This window comes from Mchenga conophoros, linkage group LG6, assembly GCF_057382185.1.
Source record: "Mchenga conophoros isolate Kocher_MC1m ecotype Shallow Benthic linkage group LG6, M_conophoros_male_GT1.1, whole genome shotgun sequence".
NCBI lineage: Eukaryota > Metazoa > Chordata > Actinopteri > Cichliformes > Cichlidae > Mchenga > Mchenga conophoros.
In genome coordinates, this window is record NC_140531.1 from 1,548,844 (window position 1) to 1,565,533 (window position 16,690).

General features: G+C 43.3%; 1 protein-coding gene across 1 annotated transcript; it reads right to left on the reverse strand.

Annotated features, from left to right (window-relative positions):
• Positions 1-289: 289 nt before the first annotated feature.
• LOC146571826 (uncharacterized) lies at positions 290-1,689 on the reverse strand. The gene is made up of 2 exons (XM_085278543.1): positions 1,101-1,689; positions 290-780 (listed from the first exon to the last, which is right to left on the reverse strand). Exons 1-2 carry the CDS (start codon positions 1,687-1,689, stop codon positions 338-340), a joined length of 1,032 nt encoding a protein of 343 aa, XP_085134669.1. The 3' UTR covers positions 290-337.
• Between the last annotated feature and the right edge of the window lie 15,001 nt (positions 1,690-16,690).

The window sequence follows — 16,690 nt, forward strand, 5'->3', positions numbered from 1 at the left end:
CAGGCTTTCAAATGAATTAAAAGTCTGTCTTGGTCTTTCATTAATTAATAGGCTGGTGTGAAAAATTGCTGCCACACCTCCCCCTCGGCCTGTGCTTCGAGGTTTCTGGTAGTTAGAATGACTCGGGGGTGTTGATTCATTTAAACTAACATAATCCTCCTGCTGCAACCAGGTTTCTATAAGGCAGAGTAAATCGATTTGTTGATCAATTATTAAGTCATGTACTAACAGAGACTTGGAGGAGAGAGACCTAATATTTAATAATCCACATTTCACTGTTTTACTCTTTGGTACAGATGTGGATACTGTATTGTTCTTTCTTTGTGATTTTCTATGTTTAAGTTGTTTGTTGCTGGTTTTTAGTTTGTTTTTTGTCTGTTTGGGAGCTGACACAGTCTCTATGGAGATGGGTTTTTGGGGGGATAGCAGGAGGAGAGAAGCTGCAGAGAGGCGTGTAAGACTGCAACTCTGCTTCCTGGTCCCAACTCTGGATAGTCATATTTTTGGGGAATTTAATAAGTTTGTCCATATTTCTAGAAATGAGAGCTGCTCCATCCAAAGTGGGATGGATGCCGTCTCTCCTAACAAGACCAGGTTTCCTCCGGAAGGTTTGCCAATTATCTATGAAGCCCACATCGTTTCTGGGACACCACTCAGACAGCCAGCAATTTAAGGAGAACATGGGGCTAAACATGTCACTCCCGGTCTGATTGGGGAGGGGACCAGAGAAAACTACAGAGTCCCACATTGTTTTGGAAAAGTTGCACATCGATTCAATGGGTGGCTGTAGCTCAGGTGGCAGAGCAGGTCAGCCACTAATCAGAAGGTCGGTGGTTCAATCCCAGGCTGCCTCCTCGCTGCATGACAAATATCCTTGGGCAAGATACTAACCCCGTGTTTACCTACTGGTGGTGGTCAGAGGGCCCGGTGGCGCCAGTGTCCGGCAGCCTCACCTCTGTCAGTGCGCCCCAGGGCAGCTGTGGCTACAATGTAGCTTGCCATCGCCTGTGTGTGTGTGAATGACTGAATGTAGTGTAAAGCGCTTTGGGGTCCTTAGGGACTAGAAAAGCGCTATACAAATGCAGGCCATTTACCAATATTGATTTTAGTGACCTCCAATTGGCGTAACCGGGTGTCATTACTGCCAATGTGAACTATGATTTTACTGAATTTACGTTTACCCGTAGCCAACAGTTTTACATTTCCCTCAATATTGCCTGCTCTGGCCCCAGGAAGACAATTGACTATGGTTGCTGGTGTCTCTAGCTTCGCATGTCTGAGAACAGAATCACCAATTACCAGAGTTTGACCCCCGGCGAGTGTGTCACCGAGTGGGTAAAACTGGTTAGACACATGAACAGGTTGGTGGTGTACCTGGGGCTTCTGTTTAGGACTATGCTTCCTCCTCACCGTCACCCAGCCGCCCTCTTTCCCCAGCTGCTTGGGGTCTGCCGGGAAACAGCTAGCGGGGCCTACGCTATCTTCGGCTGCACCAGCTACAGGGGCCTGGCTAGCTACGGGTGAATGAAGGGTGCGAAGCCGAGTCTCCAATTCAGTAATCCTGGCCTCCAGAGCTGCAAATATGCTACATTTGTTACAGATATCATTACTGCTAAAGGAGGCCGAGGAGTAACTAAACATCTGACACAATGAGCAGGAAAGTGCAGGAGGGACAGGTGAAGAGGCCATGCTGCTAGCGAGTCGGCTATGAGCTAAGCTAAGCTAGCGAAACAGTAAAAACACAGTGAGTGAATACTTTGGCTATATGTTAGGTAGTGAGTACACAGAAAGTGTATGAAAAAAGGATGTATCTAAAAGTTTTTATTTAATTTGCTAAGCAGATAAGCTACTCAAAAACACCACTGTGCTTGAGCAGGAACAGGAAGTGATATTCTACCGCAGAGAGAGCGAACCCCAAGTGACAGCACCACCAGGAGTCAAACTACTCTTGGTGTAGTTTGACTCTTTTTACTCCTTCTGATAAATCCCCACCATTCACATTGTTTGTGCTAAAGTGAGCAGGCTTGTAACCAGAGTGAGGGGCAAAGAGTTTGTGTAGCTGTGGGGGTTAAGGCGTGCTGATCGCCTCATCTAAATATAACCATCTCATGGCTAGCTTACATGAGCATGGCCCCAGGCTCCTCTGATTTCCACGACACCTGATCCATAGGGCGCACACCAGGGCATGTGCTCCAAGCTACAGGAAAACATGTGGTGATTGAGTTTCACTGCTTCCAGCTGGCTGTTTTTGTGCCAGCTGCACACACTAGCATGCATATTAGTTGGAGACGAAGATAAAAAAAAAAAAAAAGGAAATGCTTGCTGTGCTGGTGGAAAAACATGTCCAGACATGTCTGAATGTCACAATGAGGCTACACTCAGCCAAACCTCCATTCACATTTTAGGAATTTACACCAGACTTTTGAATCCTGTGACTCACACAAGTGAGTGGGACTGATGTCTATCCTGGTCTGTACTGGAAGAGTGCAAATCAGATTCTGATTGCATTTTCCAGTTTTAACATTTTTGTCCTGTCACTGTGATGTTGTTCATTTTGCAGCTGGAATTGACAAGCAGGCAATAAGACTGGTTGACTGTCCTAAGCTGTAACACAGATACATGGTGGTGCTAACTAATAGACTAATAAAATGGGAGAATTTCAGTTATCAAAAAGTACAAACTTTTTGGGTGGGCCATACCACAAGGCACCAAAAGTGGTCACACCAATTTTAAAACTTAGTAAAAATCCAAATTAACGAGTTACTTAAAAAAAATGTTAGAGGAGTGAATGCATCAGCATGAGAATGAGTTTTTAAAGGTATGAACTTTACATTTGAAGTGTATGATCCTGATACATAAAAAAGAACCCAGAAGGAGCATCCAAGAGGTGACTACAGGTCCTGTTCACGAACTTCACATTAGAAGCTGTTAAAGACCAAAATAAACACTGGCCTTTTAGGAATGTTTGCTGATGCTCTGCAGAAACACAGCAGCTGCAGTGTCACACGAGCTCAAAGGTCAGAGTTTGATCCTTTTTGACACAACAGCAGCTCTTAACATGTGGCATCACTGACCATTTATGTTTATTCACTAATGAGGACAAGGTTGAGCCGAGTCTTTGACATAGCTGATTTTAAAGAGAGGAAAACAACTCAGCTTCTTCTCTGTGATATTAAAGTGGGTCAGACTGTAAAAACAAGTCAACACACTGTTTACTTGAAGCAGCAAATGATGAAAAAAGAATTCAGCAGCTGGTAGAAATCAGATCACATTTTCTTCACTTTTCTTAATTTACATTTTTATTTCTTGCTTTCTTAGCTCACAGTCATTTTTACATCTGAGGGTTCTCGCTTCCTACACTGACTGTCTTCATTATGTCACTTTTAGCAAGTAGGACTCATTTATGGAAAGTTAGAAGGTTTCAACAAATGGCACACTTCTCAATGGCAAACATGATGTCATGGTGATTCTAGGCTTTTAATGTACATTTCTTTGATTTGTTCTTTTCCCGGGTGTTTGAGGCTCTCTCTCTGATGAATTCACACATCCCGTGGATTCTCCAGGTAGCTGTCCTGTATATCCACAGGGCTTCTGGTAGATCCACCCCTTCCTCTTTTGCAGCCATTCAGCCACAGTATGAATGAAATCCCGATATCCTTGCTGTAGATCTTGGTGGATCGGTGACTATCACTCAATGTCTCACTTTCTTCCTGAGTCTATATCTGTATGCAAACTTTTGTGATGAGTTGGCTTAAGGTGCATCACCCATTTTCCACATTGAATTAACTTGTGCAACTTCCTTTGAGCTGACCTCCAACGATGTGATGTTGAACAGTGATGTATTCCACAGTGCCAGTGAGTTCTTGATGAATTTTGTTAGGACACTATTAGCCCCGTACAGTGGGGCAAAAAAGTATTTAGTCAGCCACCGATTGTGCAAGTTCCCCCACTTAAAATGATGACAGAGGTCAGTAATTTGCACCAGAGGTACACTTCAACTGTGAGAGACAGAATGTGAAAAAAAAATCCATGAATCCACATGGTAGGATTTGTAAAGAATTTATTCGTAAATCAGGGTGGAAAATAAGTATTTGGTCAATAACAAAAATACAACTCAATACTTTGTAACATAACCTTTGTTGGCAATAACAGAGGTCAAACGTTTACTATAGGTCTTTACCAGGTTTGCACACACAGTAGCTGGTATTTTGGCCCATTCCTCCATGCAGATCTTCTCGAGAGCAGTGATGTTTTGGGGCTGTCGCCGAGCAACACGGACTTTCAACTCCCGCCACAGATTTTCTATGGGGTTGAGGTCTGGAGACTGGCTAGGCCACTCCAGGACTTTCAAATGCTTCTTACGGAGCCACTCCTTTGTTGCCCGGGCGGTGTGTTTTGGATCATTGTCATGTTGGAAGACCCAGCCTCATTTCATCTTCAAAGTTCTCACTGATGGAAGGAGGTTTTGGCTCAAAATCTCACGATACATGGCCCCATTCATTCTGTCCTTAACACGGATCAGTCGTCCTGTCCCCTTGGCAGAAAAACAGCCCCATAGCATGATGTTTCCACCCCCATGCTTCACAGTAGGTATGGTGTTCTTGGGATGCAACTCAGTATTCTTCTTCCTCCAAACACGACGAGTTGAGTTTTTACCAAAAAGTTCTACTTTGGTTTCATCTGACCACATGACATTCTCCCAATCCTCTGCTGTATCATCCATGTGCTCTCTGGCAAACTTCAGACGGGCCTGGACATGCACTGGCTTCAGCAGCGGAACACGTCTGGCACTGCGGGATTTGATTCCCTGCCGTTGTAGTGTGTTACTGATGGTGACCTTTGTTACTTTGGTCCCAGCTCTCTGCAGGTCATTCACCAGGTCCCCCCGTGTGGTTCTGGGATCTTTGCTCACCGTTCTCATGATCATTTTGACCCCACGGGATGAGATCTTGCGTGGAGCCCCAGATCGAGGGAGATTATCAGTGGTCTTGTATGTCTTCCATTTTCTGATGATTGCTCCCACAGTTGATTTTTTCACACCAAGCTGCTTGCCTATTGTAGATTCACTCTTCCCAGTCTGGTGCAGGTCTACAATACTTTTCCTGGTGTCCTTCGAAAGCTCTTTGGTCTTGGCCATGGCGGAGTTTGGAGTCTGACTGTTTGAGGCTGTGGACAGGTGTCTTTTATACAGATGATGAGTTCAAACAGGTGCCATTCATACAGGTAACGAGTGGGGGACAGAAAAGCTTCTTACAGAAGACGTTACAGGTCTGTGAGAGCCAGAGATTTTCCTTGTTTGAGGTGACCAAATACTTATTTTCCACCCTAATTTACGAATAAATTCTTTACAAATCCTACCATGTGAATTCATGGATTTTTTTTTCACATTCTGTCTCTCACAGTTGAAGTGTACCTCTGGTGCAAATTACTGACCTCTGTCATCATTTTAAGTGGGGGAACTTTTTTTTTCTCTGCCCGTTCTGTTGGTTTTTGTCTTTTGCACTTCTCCCCCGTCCCTCTTCCCAGCTGTTTCTCTTTCCCTCTTTCTTTCTCCCCTTCTTTCCCCCAGTCAAGTCTGTCCCGTATTCAGTAAGTGAAAATAAAATAAACAATAAAAGGTGAATCAAATGGACCATTACGGCAAGGCTGGGATGGTCAGTTTGGTAAAGTAAATCCGTTGGGCATCTTTCTTTGCCTTTAGACAACAATTCTGATGGCAAAAGAGCCAAACGGGACAGGCCAAAAAAAAAAAAAAAAGTGTGGCGAACTTGCACAATCGGTGGCTGACTAAATACTTTTTTGCCCCACTGTAAAAATGCACTAACGCATTCAACATGTTCTCATTACTGAACACTATTATAAATCAATTACCACTGACAACAGAAAGTCATTTGAAAATCAACCATTTGATATCAGGAGCTAGCTTCTCCAGGTAATCGTAGGTTCACCAGATGTTTAGGTTGTATACATCGAGCAGATCATAGTGTTTATTACGTTTTCGTCATTGCATTTGTTTTTAGGAGGGGGGAGTAGCAGTGGGTGAAGGGGTAGTATGAGGGGAGGCTGACCAGCACTGCTGATCTTTAACTGTGAAAGTAGGACTGGAGTAGGATGCTGACACCTGATAGGAGAGCTGTGTGTTGTGTGAAGAAAGAGAAGCTACCTGCGCAGGTGTGCGAACACACACAAACACTTTTTTACTTTTACTTAGGTGAAGAAGTTAAATATATTGAGTATTTTATCTTCTACCACAGTATTTTAGGAGATGTGTGTAGAAATATCTGTACTGTTGCTTTTCACTGCTCCATCTTCACTTATGGTGACCATCACCTGAGGGCGGAGGGTGTTGCTGGGTAAACTGGTTGCCCTACTTAACCAAAGTCACAGCGAGAGCCTATAAATAACATTACCCATAGATTCCTAACACAAATATGTGTTTATGTATGTGAACTGTTTATTCTCGGCACATGAAGTTATATTTAAAATAAACTCCTGAACCAAGCCTAGTGGAAACTAACACCTCATGTACTCACGCTCATGCTGCTTCCTTCCTTGTGAGAAATCTTTGGCTGAAACTATTCTAACCCTTAATTTGTTGGGTTAAAAAAGACAAAAAGTTCCAGTTTTAAAAATACCTTTACCTTTCACATACTGCATGCATTTAAAAATAATTTGACCTTTTTTCAAAAACTACCTTCACATTTGAACAAAATCTAAACGTGAAGAATGAGAGATATATGTTGGCATTACAATAGTAATGGATTCTAACCTATTTATTAAACTGTGGACACTTAACGTTGGCTTATTGTAAGTTATCTGGCTGAAGAAACCCCCCATGGATGGCCACAGCACAAAGGACTGGAAGTAACACAAGATGGTCAAAACCCCAGCTCCTGGTTGATGGAAAAGATTACCAGGGCACGTCGACCTGATTGCCTCCTACATTCACTACAAGCCTACGAATCCATGCTCCATACATGGATACTGGAGTTCTTGGCTCTATACAGTGGGGCAAAAAAGTATTTAGTCAGCCACCGATTGTGCAAGTTCCCCCACTTAAAATGATGACAGAGGTCAGTAATTTGCACCAGAGGTACACTTCAACTGTGAGAGACAGAATGTGAAAAAAAAATCCATGAATTCACATGGTAGGATTTGTAAAGAATTTATTCGTAAATTAGGGTGGAAAATAAGTATTTGGTCACCTCAAACAAGGAAAATCTCTGGCTCTCACAGACCTGTAACGTCTTCTGTAAGAAGCTTTTCTGTCCCCCACTCGTTACCTGTATGAATGGCACCTGTTTGAACTCATCATCTGTATAAAAGACACCTGTCCACAGCCTCAAACAGTCAGACTCCAAACTCCGCCATGGCCAAGACCAAAGAGCTTTCGAAGGACACCAGGAAAAGTATTGTAGACCTGCACCAGACTGGGAAGAGTGAATCTACAATAGGCAAGCAGCTTGGTGTGAAAAAATCAACTGTGGGAGCAATCATCAGAAAATGGAAGACATACAAGACCACTGATAATCTCCCTCGATCTGGGGCTCCACGCAAGATCTCATCCCGTGGGGTCAAAATGATCATGAGAACGGTGAGCAAAGATCCCAGAACCACACGGGGGGACCTGGTGAATGACCTGCAGAGAGCTGGGACCAAAGTAACAAAGGTCACCATCAGTAACACACTACAACGGCAGGGAATCAAATCCCGCAGTGCCAGACGTGTTCCGCTGCTGAAGCCAGTGCATGTCCAGGCCCGTCTGAAGTTTGCCAGAGAGCACATGGATGATACAGCAGAGGATTGGGAGAATGTCATGTGGTCAGATGAAACCAAAGTAGAACTTTTTGGTAAAAACTCAACTCGTCGTGTTTGGAGGAAGAAGAATACTGAGTTGCATCCCAAGAACACCATACCTACTGTGAAGCATGGGGGTGGAAACATCATGCTATGGGGCTGTTTTTCTGCCAAGGGGACAGGACGACTGATCCGTGTTAAGGACAGAATGAATGGGGCCATGTATCGTGAGATTTTGAGCCAAAACCTCCTTCCATCAGTGAGAACTTTGAAGATGAAACGAGGCTGGGTCTTCCAACATGACAGTGATCCAAAACACACCGCCCGGGCAACAAAGGAGTGGCTCCGTAAGAAGCATTTGAAAGTCCTGGAGTGGCCTAGCCAGTCTCCAGACCTCAACCCCATAGAAAATCTGTGGCGGGAGTTGAAAGTCCGTGTTGCTCGGCGACAGCCCCAAAACATCACTGCTCTCGAGAAGATCTGCATGGAGGAATGGGCCAAAATACCAGCTACTGTGTGTGCAAACCTGGTAAAGACCTATAGTAAACGTTTGACCTCTGTTATTGCCAACAAAGGTTATGTTACAAAGTATTGAGTTGTATTTTTGTTATTGACCAAATACTTATTTTCCACCCTGATTTACGAATAAATTCTTTACAAATCCTACCATGTGGATTCATGGATTTTTTTTTCACATTCTGTCTCTCACAGTTGAAGTGTACCTCTGGTGCAAATTACTGACCTCTGTCATCATTTTAAGTGGGGGAACTTGCACAATCGGTGGCTGACTGAATACTTTTTTGCCCCACTGTAGTACCACCTGAATGAGGTGTTTCTGGTCACACAGGTGCTTGGGTATCTCCCAGAAGAACTGCTGAAGGTGGAAAGAACATCTCTGCTTTGACCCACACACAGATAAACTGTTGAAGGTGGATCAGTGGGCATTTCAGCAAACTTTGGATAAAAGAAAACAACAAAACCAAACAAAGTTGAATATAAATATTCCCAAAGATTCTAATGAATAAACACTGCTCTACATTTCGGTCTTAAACTGAAGCCCCAGGTACACCACCAACATGTGTCTAACCGTTTTTCCCCACTCTGCGACACACCCACTGGGGGTCAAACTCTGGTAATTGGTGATTCTGTTCTCAGACATGCGAAGCTGGAGACACCAGCAACCATAGTCAGTTGTCTTCCAGGGGCCAGAGCAGGCGACATTGGGGGAAATGTAAAACTGCTGGCCAAGGGTAAACGCAAATTTAGTAAAATCATAATTCACGTCGGCAGTAATGACACCCGGTTACAAACTAAAAACCAGCAACAAACAACTTAAACATCAACAATTACAAAGAAAGAACAATACAGTATCCACATCTGTACACAGCAAATTCAAAAGTGTTAAATGTTTTGGTGTTAATAGTCTTCTTGCAAAAGTAGAGTTAATTTTACTCTAAGCAGAGTCACATTCTTTTAATGTAACTCTGAGGTGTAAATTGATAGTAGTTAAAATCGAGTGTTAAAAATGAGTGTTTCTCTGTCAAATCTGGAGGTGTTACAATGGAAACATTAACTCTTGACCTCTTAACTCTGAACTCCTACAGGGGCTATGACACCAATAGAGTAAATTCACAGACTCCGCCCCCAGCACGGCTCCAATCGAAGCTGAAGTGAAGCCGTTTCAAAACATTTTGCTCTACATATTTGAGTTATTTGCCATGCTTGGTAAGTCATTTTTTCAAAGATTGTTTCAATTATTATTATGAGCTTTTACTTCTGTGGCTCTTTGGAGTTGAGACAAAGCTGTGTGAAAGGCATTAGCCATGTTGCTCGGTGATAGCATAATATTATGTTTTAGCTAGCTGAAAGGTATTGTTTGCGGGCAAATACCACAGCCTTGAAAAAAGCTTGCATGAGAATTTTCAGTCAAACCTTTGGTCAAATACACCTAAAACAATGTGTAGAATGTGAAATGTTGGTATAATGGTGCTACTTGAAGCCTGAAAACGATCGCCCATAAAAAAAATTAAAAAAAACACGAGCAGTAGCAGACGTCCTGACTGGGTTCTACGTTAGCATAGATCCCTCCAGAGTTTTGTGCACACGGTTTAGGTAAAAATGAAAAAGGTTGAGGTTTTACATTTAGTTCAGTATTACCTGTTGCCTGTGTCCTTGTCTTTTGGGAAAATACTCTACACAAGTAATGGCTCAAAGAGGATTCCTTTTTTTTTTTTTTTACTGTGCTGCAATTGTTTACTGGATTATTTGTGCCATTAATTAGTGTCAACTAATTTTTATTCAATCTCCGCACAGGATATGCTTGTGAAGATGGAATATGTGGGAGAGCAGAAGTGCGTTGAAGTTCCACAAAGGGATGAATGAAGGACATGCATATTGTATTGAAGAAATAAGTGATGAGAATGCTGTTATTTGCATTTACCATGTCAGACCTTTTGATAAACAAAATTCTAATGAAAGTGAGAACATGTATACTGTTACATCTTTCAGAAAATGTTTTGAAATTGTGGTGCACAGTTCAGAATAAATGTTTTTCAAAAACCATTGCATCTTTTTAGTAAATGTTTATTTCCAAAAGAAATTTCTAGAAGTTCAGAACAGTAAAATTCCCGCTTTTTAGAATGAATTAGAAGATAACTCTTACGTAGTTAAACTAAAATACTCTTTGAGAGTTAATATATAAACTCTTAACACCAAGTGTTAAATTATCAACTCCAGACAGATTTGGTGTTTAACACTAAATCAGAGTTAACGTACCAACTCTCCAAAAAGAGTTAAATTAACACTCTCTGGTGTGGACCCATATAGACACTTTAATAGTGTTGAAATCAAATCCGACAGTGTTAATTTGGACATGCTGGATTTGCTGTGTACCAAAGAGTAAAACAGTGAAATGTGGATTATTAAATATTAGGTCTCTCTCCTCCAAGTCTCTGTTAGAATAGAATAGAAATAGAATAGAATTCAACTTTATTGTCATTGCACATGCACAGGTACAGGGCAATGAAATGCAGTTTGCATCCATCCAGAAGTGCTTTAGTGATATAGATATATTACAATATATATTAGCAATAATATAGATATGTGAGTATATTACAGAAATGGGTCTATTATGGTATGTTATAATGTACACAGTATGAAGTATGTTGTGAATATTCTATAACTATAAGTATGTACAGGCTGTAGTGAGTACAAGCTATGTACAGGCTATGAACAGGATATAAATATGAAAAACTATACAGAATATGAAATAAATAACTTTACAGAATCTGAGATATACAGCTATACAGAAATGGGAACTATGCAAGTTGTAAACAGTTGTAGGATTAAAGATTATCGAATGTACAGAATGATTATTTACACAGAGCTATACAGTAGTGCAGTTAAGATAAGTGAGATATAATTCCTACAGAGGCTATATAAAGTGCTAGTGGTTGTGAGTGGTGGTTCAGTCCATGTTATTATTGTGTGTTTGAGGGTACAGTTGTCCATTGTGGGTGTGTGTATGTTCAGTCCATGAGTTTAACGTGGGTCAGATGTCAGGAGGCAGAGTTCAGGAGTCTGACAGCTGTGGGGAAGAAGCTGTTCCGGTACCTGGTGGTCTTAGTCCAGAGGCTCCTGTGGCGCCTCCCAGAGGGCAGGAGGGTGAAGAGTCCATGTGATGGGTGACTGGGGTCTTTGATGATTTTCCAAGCCCTTTTCAGACACCGCTTCCTGTAGATGTCATTTATGGCAGGAAGTGGTGCTCCGGCGATGCGCTGGGCAGTTCTCACGACCCTCTGCAACGCCTTCCGGTCCGAGGCAGAGCAGTTCCCGTACCAGACTGTTCTCGATGGTGCAACGATAGAAGTTCACCAGGATCTCTGAGGACAGGTGGTTCTTCCTCAGAGTCCTCAAGAAGAAGAGGCGCTGGTGAGCCTTCTTGACCAGCTTGGAGCAGCTGGTCGTCCAGGTGAGATCCTCTGAGATGTGGACTCCCAGGAACTTGAAGCTGCTCACACGCTCCACAGCCGTCCCCTTAATGTGGATGGGTGGATGTGGGTCAGCATTCCTCCTGTAGTCCACGATGAGCTCCTTGGTCTTCTCGGTGTTAAGCAGCAGGTTGTTTCTGTCGCACCACTCAGCCAGACGATCCACCTCCTCCCTGTAGGCGGCCTCATTGTTGTCACTGATGAGGCCAATCACCGTGGTGTCATCTGCAAACTTAATGATGGTGTTGGAACCATCAGCAGGTCTGCAGTCGTGGGTGAAGAGGGAGTAGAGGAAAGGGCTCATCACACAGCCTTGTGGTACACCGGTGTTCATCGTGATTGTAGATGAGCAGCGGTTATCCAGCCGGACATGTTGGGGACGGTTGGTCAGGAAGTCCAGTAACCATTTGCAGATGAAGGAACTGATGCCCAGGTCTGTCAGTTTCCTGATTAGTTGTGAGGGGTGGATTGTATTGAATGCTGAACTGAAGTCTATAAACAGCATTCTGGTGTAGGTGTTGTTGTTGTCCAGGTGTGAGAGGACAGAGTGCAGTGCGATGGAGACTGCATCCTCTGTGCTCCTGTTCTGGCGGTATGCGAATTGGTGGGGGTCCAGGGTGGGGGGGAGACAGGATTTGAAGTGTGCTAGGACCAGCTGCTCTAAGCACTTAGTGATGATGGGGGTGAGTGCTACTGGGCGGTAATCATTGAGGCTAGATGGGTTGGAGTTTTTGGGTATCGGGACGATGGAGGTGGATTTGAAGCAGGCCGGTACCACAGCGTGGGCCAAGGACAGGTTGAATATGTCTGTCAGCACTCCTGCAAGCTCCCCAGAACACACTCTGAGAACACGCCCGGGGATGCCATCAGGGCCTGCAGCCTTGTGGACATTGATCCTGCTCAGCACCGCTCGTAAATCGGTGGGGGAGATAGTCAGAGGTTGGTGGTCTGGCGTCATGTCTGCTTTGGTTGTGGTTGTGGGGTTCCCTTGCTCAAAACGAGCATAAAAGTTGTTGAGCTCGTTGAGGAAGGAGACATCAGAGGATGCGGGGGAGGGTTTGGTGGTCCTGTAGTCTGTAATGGTCTGGAGTCCTTGCCACATGCGTCGGGGGTTGGAGTTGGAGAAGTGTTCTTCTACCTTCTTTTTGTAATGGTGTTTGGCTTTTTTGATGCCTTTCTTTAGATTAGCCCTGGCTGTGCTGTAGGCGTGTGCATCTCCTGACCTAAAGGCGGTGTTGCGGGCCTTCGGGAGGAGACGAACATCCCGGTTCATCCAAGGCTTCTGGTTGGGGTACATGGTGATCCGTTTCTGGGTGGTGACACTGTCTGTGGTTTCGGAAATGTAATCCAGTACAGATGAGGCGTACTGGTCCAGGTCTGTGTGGCTGAACATATTCCAGTCTGTGTTTTTAAATCTGTCCTGGAGCACTGCGTCTGTCCCCTCTGGCCACACTTTAATTGTCCTCACAGCAGGTTTCACACGTTGGATGAGTGGTGAATACCTAGGTGTGAGGAACAGGGAGAGATGGTCCAATTGTCCAATGTGGGGGAGGGGTGTGGCTTTGTAGGCTCTAGCCAGGTTGGAATACACATGGTCTAAAGTCTTGTCTCCTCTGGTGTGGCAGGAGACATGTTGGTGGAATCTGGGGAGGACTGTCTTTAAGTTGGTGTGGTTGAAGTCGCCAGCAACAATAAAAGCAGCCTCGGGGTGTTTATTCTGGTGTTTGTTAATGGCTGCAGAAAGTTCTTTCATGGCCAACCTAGCATTAGCGTCGGGGGGGATATACACGGCAGTGAGTATGATTGAAGTGAGTTCTCTGGGGAGATAATAAGGTCTGCATTTGACCATTAAAAACTCCGCATTAGGTGAGCAGTGACTCTCAGTAGTAGTGGAGTTCATGCACCAAGCATTGTTAATATAAATGCACAAACCTCCACCTCTGGTCTTGCCGGAGTCATCTGCTAGCCTGTCGGCTCGGTGTGTGTGGCGTCCTGCTAACTCGATAGCATTGTCCGGGCAGCTGTTGTTCAGCCATATTTCGGTGAAAAACATGACATTTGAGTCCATAATCTGTCTTTTGTTAGTGATGGAGAGCCGTATCTCATCCATTTTGTTTGCCAGAGAACGGACATTGGCGAGAAAAATACTGGGTAAAGGCAGCCGGTGTGGTGTTAGCGTTAGCTTAGCCCGTAGCCCTCCGCGCCTACCTCGCCTTTGTTTACGATCTCGGCGCTGTCTGCGTGCACTTCCGCCCGGCCGGGGAGAGTGGGCAGCCTCCGGTGTTCTGGAGATCTCTGGGATGAGTCGGAGATCGGCGATAAAACTGTTGGAGTTGTGAGCCCAGATGTCCAGAAGCTCTTGTCTGCTGTAGGTCAGCAACGCACAGCAATTCTGGACGAATAATACGGTAAAAAGTAGATAAAAAACCGCTAAATAGCAGATTCTGGAGAGACGCTGAGCCTCGCGTTGTTCACGCGCAGCCATCTTGGAATAGAGATACATGACTTAGTACATGACTTAATAATTGATCAACAAATTGATTTACTCTGCCTTATAGAAACCTGGTTACAGCAGGATGATTATGTTAGTTTAAATGAATCAACACCCCCGAGTCATTCTAACTACCGGAAACCTCGAAGCACAGGCCGAGGGGGCCGTGTGGCAGCAATTTTTCACACCAGCCTATTAATCAACCAAAGACCCAGACAGACTTTTAATTCAAATTCAAATTTTATTTGTCACATACACAACCATACACAGTATGACATGAGGTGAAATGCTTGTAGCTGTGCAGTGCCAGACAATTAAATTACAGTAGGTTTCCAGTAAGATATAAAAATTCAGAGCTTACTAAAAAAATTTACAGCTTTAACTTTGAAATTTACAGTAAGAATGTTCAAATAACAGTTTACGTAAGAGATTAGTAGTCAAAAGAATTATAAATTACAGGAAGTGTGCAAGAAGAAAAACCAGAGTGCGTGTGGTGATGTGTGTGAGAGTCATGTCCTACACCTGGTTCAGGGCCTGAATAGCATGGAGGAAGAAGCTCCTCCTCATTCTCTCAGTTTTGGCCTTAATGGAGTGGAAGCGCTTCCCAGACCTCAAAAGTGAGAAGAGTCCATTGTTGGGATGGGAGAGGTCCAACATAATCTTCCTGGTTTTGACCTTGCACCGCTTGGTGTAGATGGACAACAGGTCAGGAAGCTCTGATCATTTGAAAGCCTGATGCTTAGCCTCGTCCACCCCAGCTGTAAAACTCAGAAACCAGTCTTACTTGTTATCATCTATCGTCCACCTGGGCCTTACACAGAGTTTCTGTCTGATTTCTCAGACTTTATATCTAATTTAGTTCTGAGCTCAGATAAAATAATTATTGTGGGTGATTTTAACATCCATGTAGATGCTAAAAATGACAGCCTCAACATGGCATTTAATCTGTTATTAGACTCAATTGGCTTCTCTCAAAATGTAAAAGAACCCACCCACCACTTTAATCACACTCTAGATCTTGTTTTAATATATGGCATCGAAACTGAACATTTAACATTGTTTCCTGAAAACCCTCTGCTGTCTGATCATTTCCTGATAACATATATATTTACAATAATTGATTACACAGCAGTGGAGAGTAGACTTCATCACAGTAGATGTCTTTCTGAAAGCGCTGTAACTAAGTTTAAGAATATAATCCACCCACTGTTATCATCTTCAATGCCCTGTACCAACATAGAGCAGCTATCTGAACGCTGCTCCAACAGAGGTCGATTATCTTGTTAATAATTTCACCTCCTCACTACGTACGACTCTGGATACTGTAGCTCCTGTGAAAACTAAGGTCTCTAATCAGAAGTACCTGACTCCGTGGTATAATTCTCAAACACGTAGCCTAAAGCAGATAACTCGTAAGCTGGAGAGGAAATGGCATGTCACAAATTTAGAAGATCATCATTTAGCCTGGAGAAATAGTTTGCTGCTTTATAAGAAAGCCCTCCGCAAAGCCAGAACATCTTACTATTCATCACTGATTGAAGGAAATAAGAACAACCCCAGGTTTCTCTTCAGCACTGTAGCCAGGCTGACAAACAGTCAGAGCTCTGTTGAGCCAACCATCCCTTTAACGTTAACTAGTAATGACTTCATGAACTTCTTCACAAATAACAATTTAATCATTAGAGAAAAAATTACCAATAATCATTCCACAGATGTAATATTATCTACAGCTACTCTTAGTACCAATTGATCTTTCTGAGTTAACTTCAATAATTACTTCCTCCAAACCATCAACATGTCTTTTAGACCCCATTCCTACAAAACTGCTCAAAGAAGTCCTGCCATTAATTAATGCTTCAATCTTAAATATGCTCAACCTATCTCTAATGATCGGCTATGTACCACAGGCCTTCAAGCTGGCTGTAGTTAAACCTTTACTCAAAAAGCATCTCTAGACCCAGCTGTCTTAACTAATTATAGGCCAATCTCCAACCTTCCTTTATATCAAACATCCTTGAAAGAGTAGTTGTCAAACAGCTAACAGATCATCTGCAGAGGAATGGCTTATTGGAAGAGTTTCAGTCAGGTTTCAGAGCTCATCACAGCACAGAAACAGCTTTAGTGAAGGTTACAAATGATCTTCTTATGGCCTCTGACAGTGAACTCATCTCTGTGCTTGTCCTGCTAGACCTCAGTGCAGCATTCGATACTGTCGACCATAATATCTTATTAGAGCGATTAGAACATGCTGTAGGTATTACAGGTACTGCACTGCAGTGGTTTGTATCATATCTATCTAATAGACTCCAGTTTGTACATGTAAATGGAGAGTCCTCTTCACACACTGAGGTTAATTATGGCGTTCCACAAGGTTCAGTGCTAGGACCAATTCTGTTTACATTATACATGCTTC

Excerpts from the sequence above, each read along its gene's own strand:
- LOC146571826 (XM_085278543.1), bottom strand. The coding sequence starts at position 1,689 with ATGGCCTCTTCACCTGTCCCTCCTGCACTTTCCTGCTCATTGTGTCAG. Across the intron at positions 781-1,100 it reads ATTGGAGGTCACTAAAATCA|CCATTGAATCGATGTGCAAC; the intron begins ATATTGGTAAAT and ends AGCTACAGCCAC.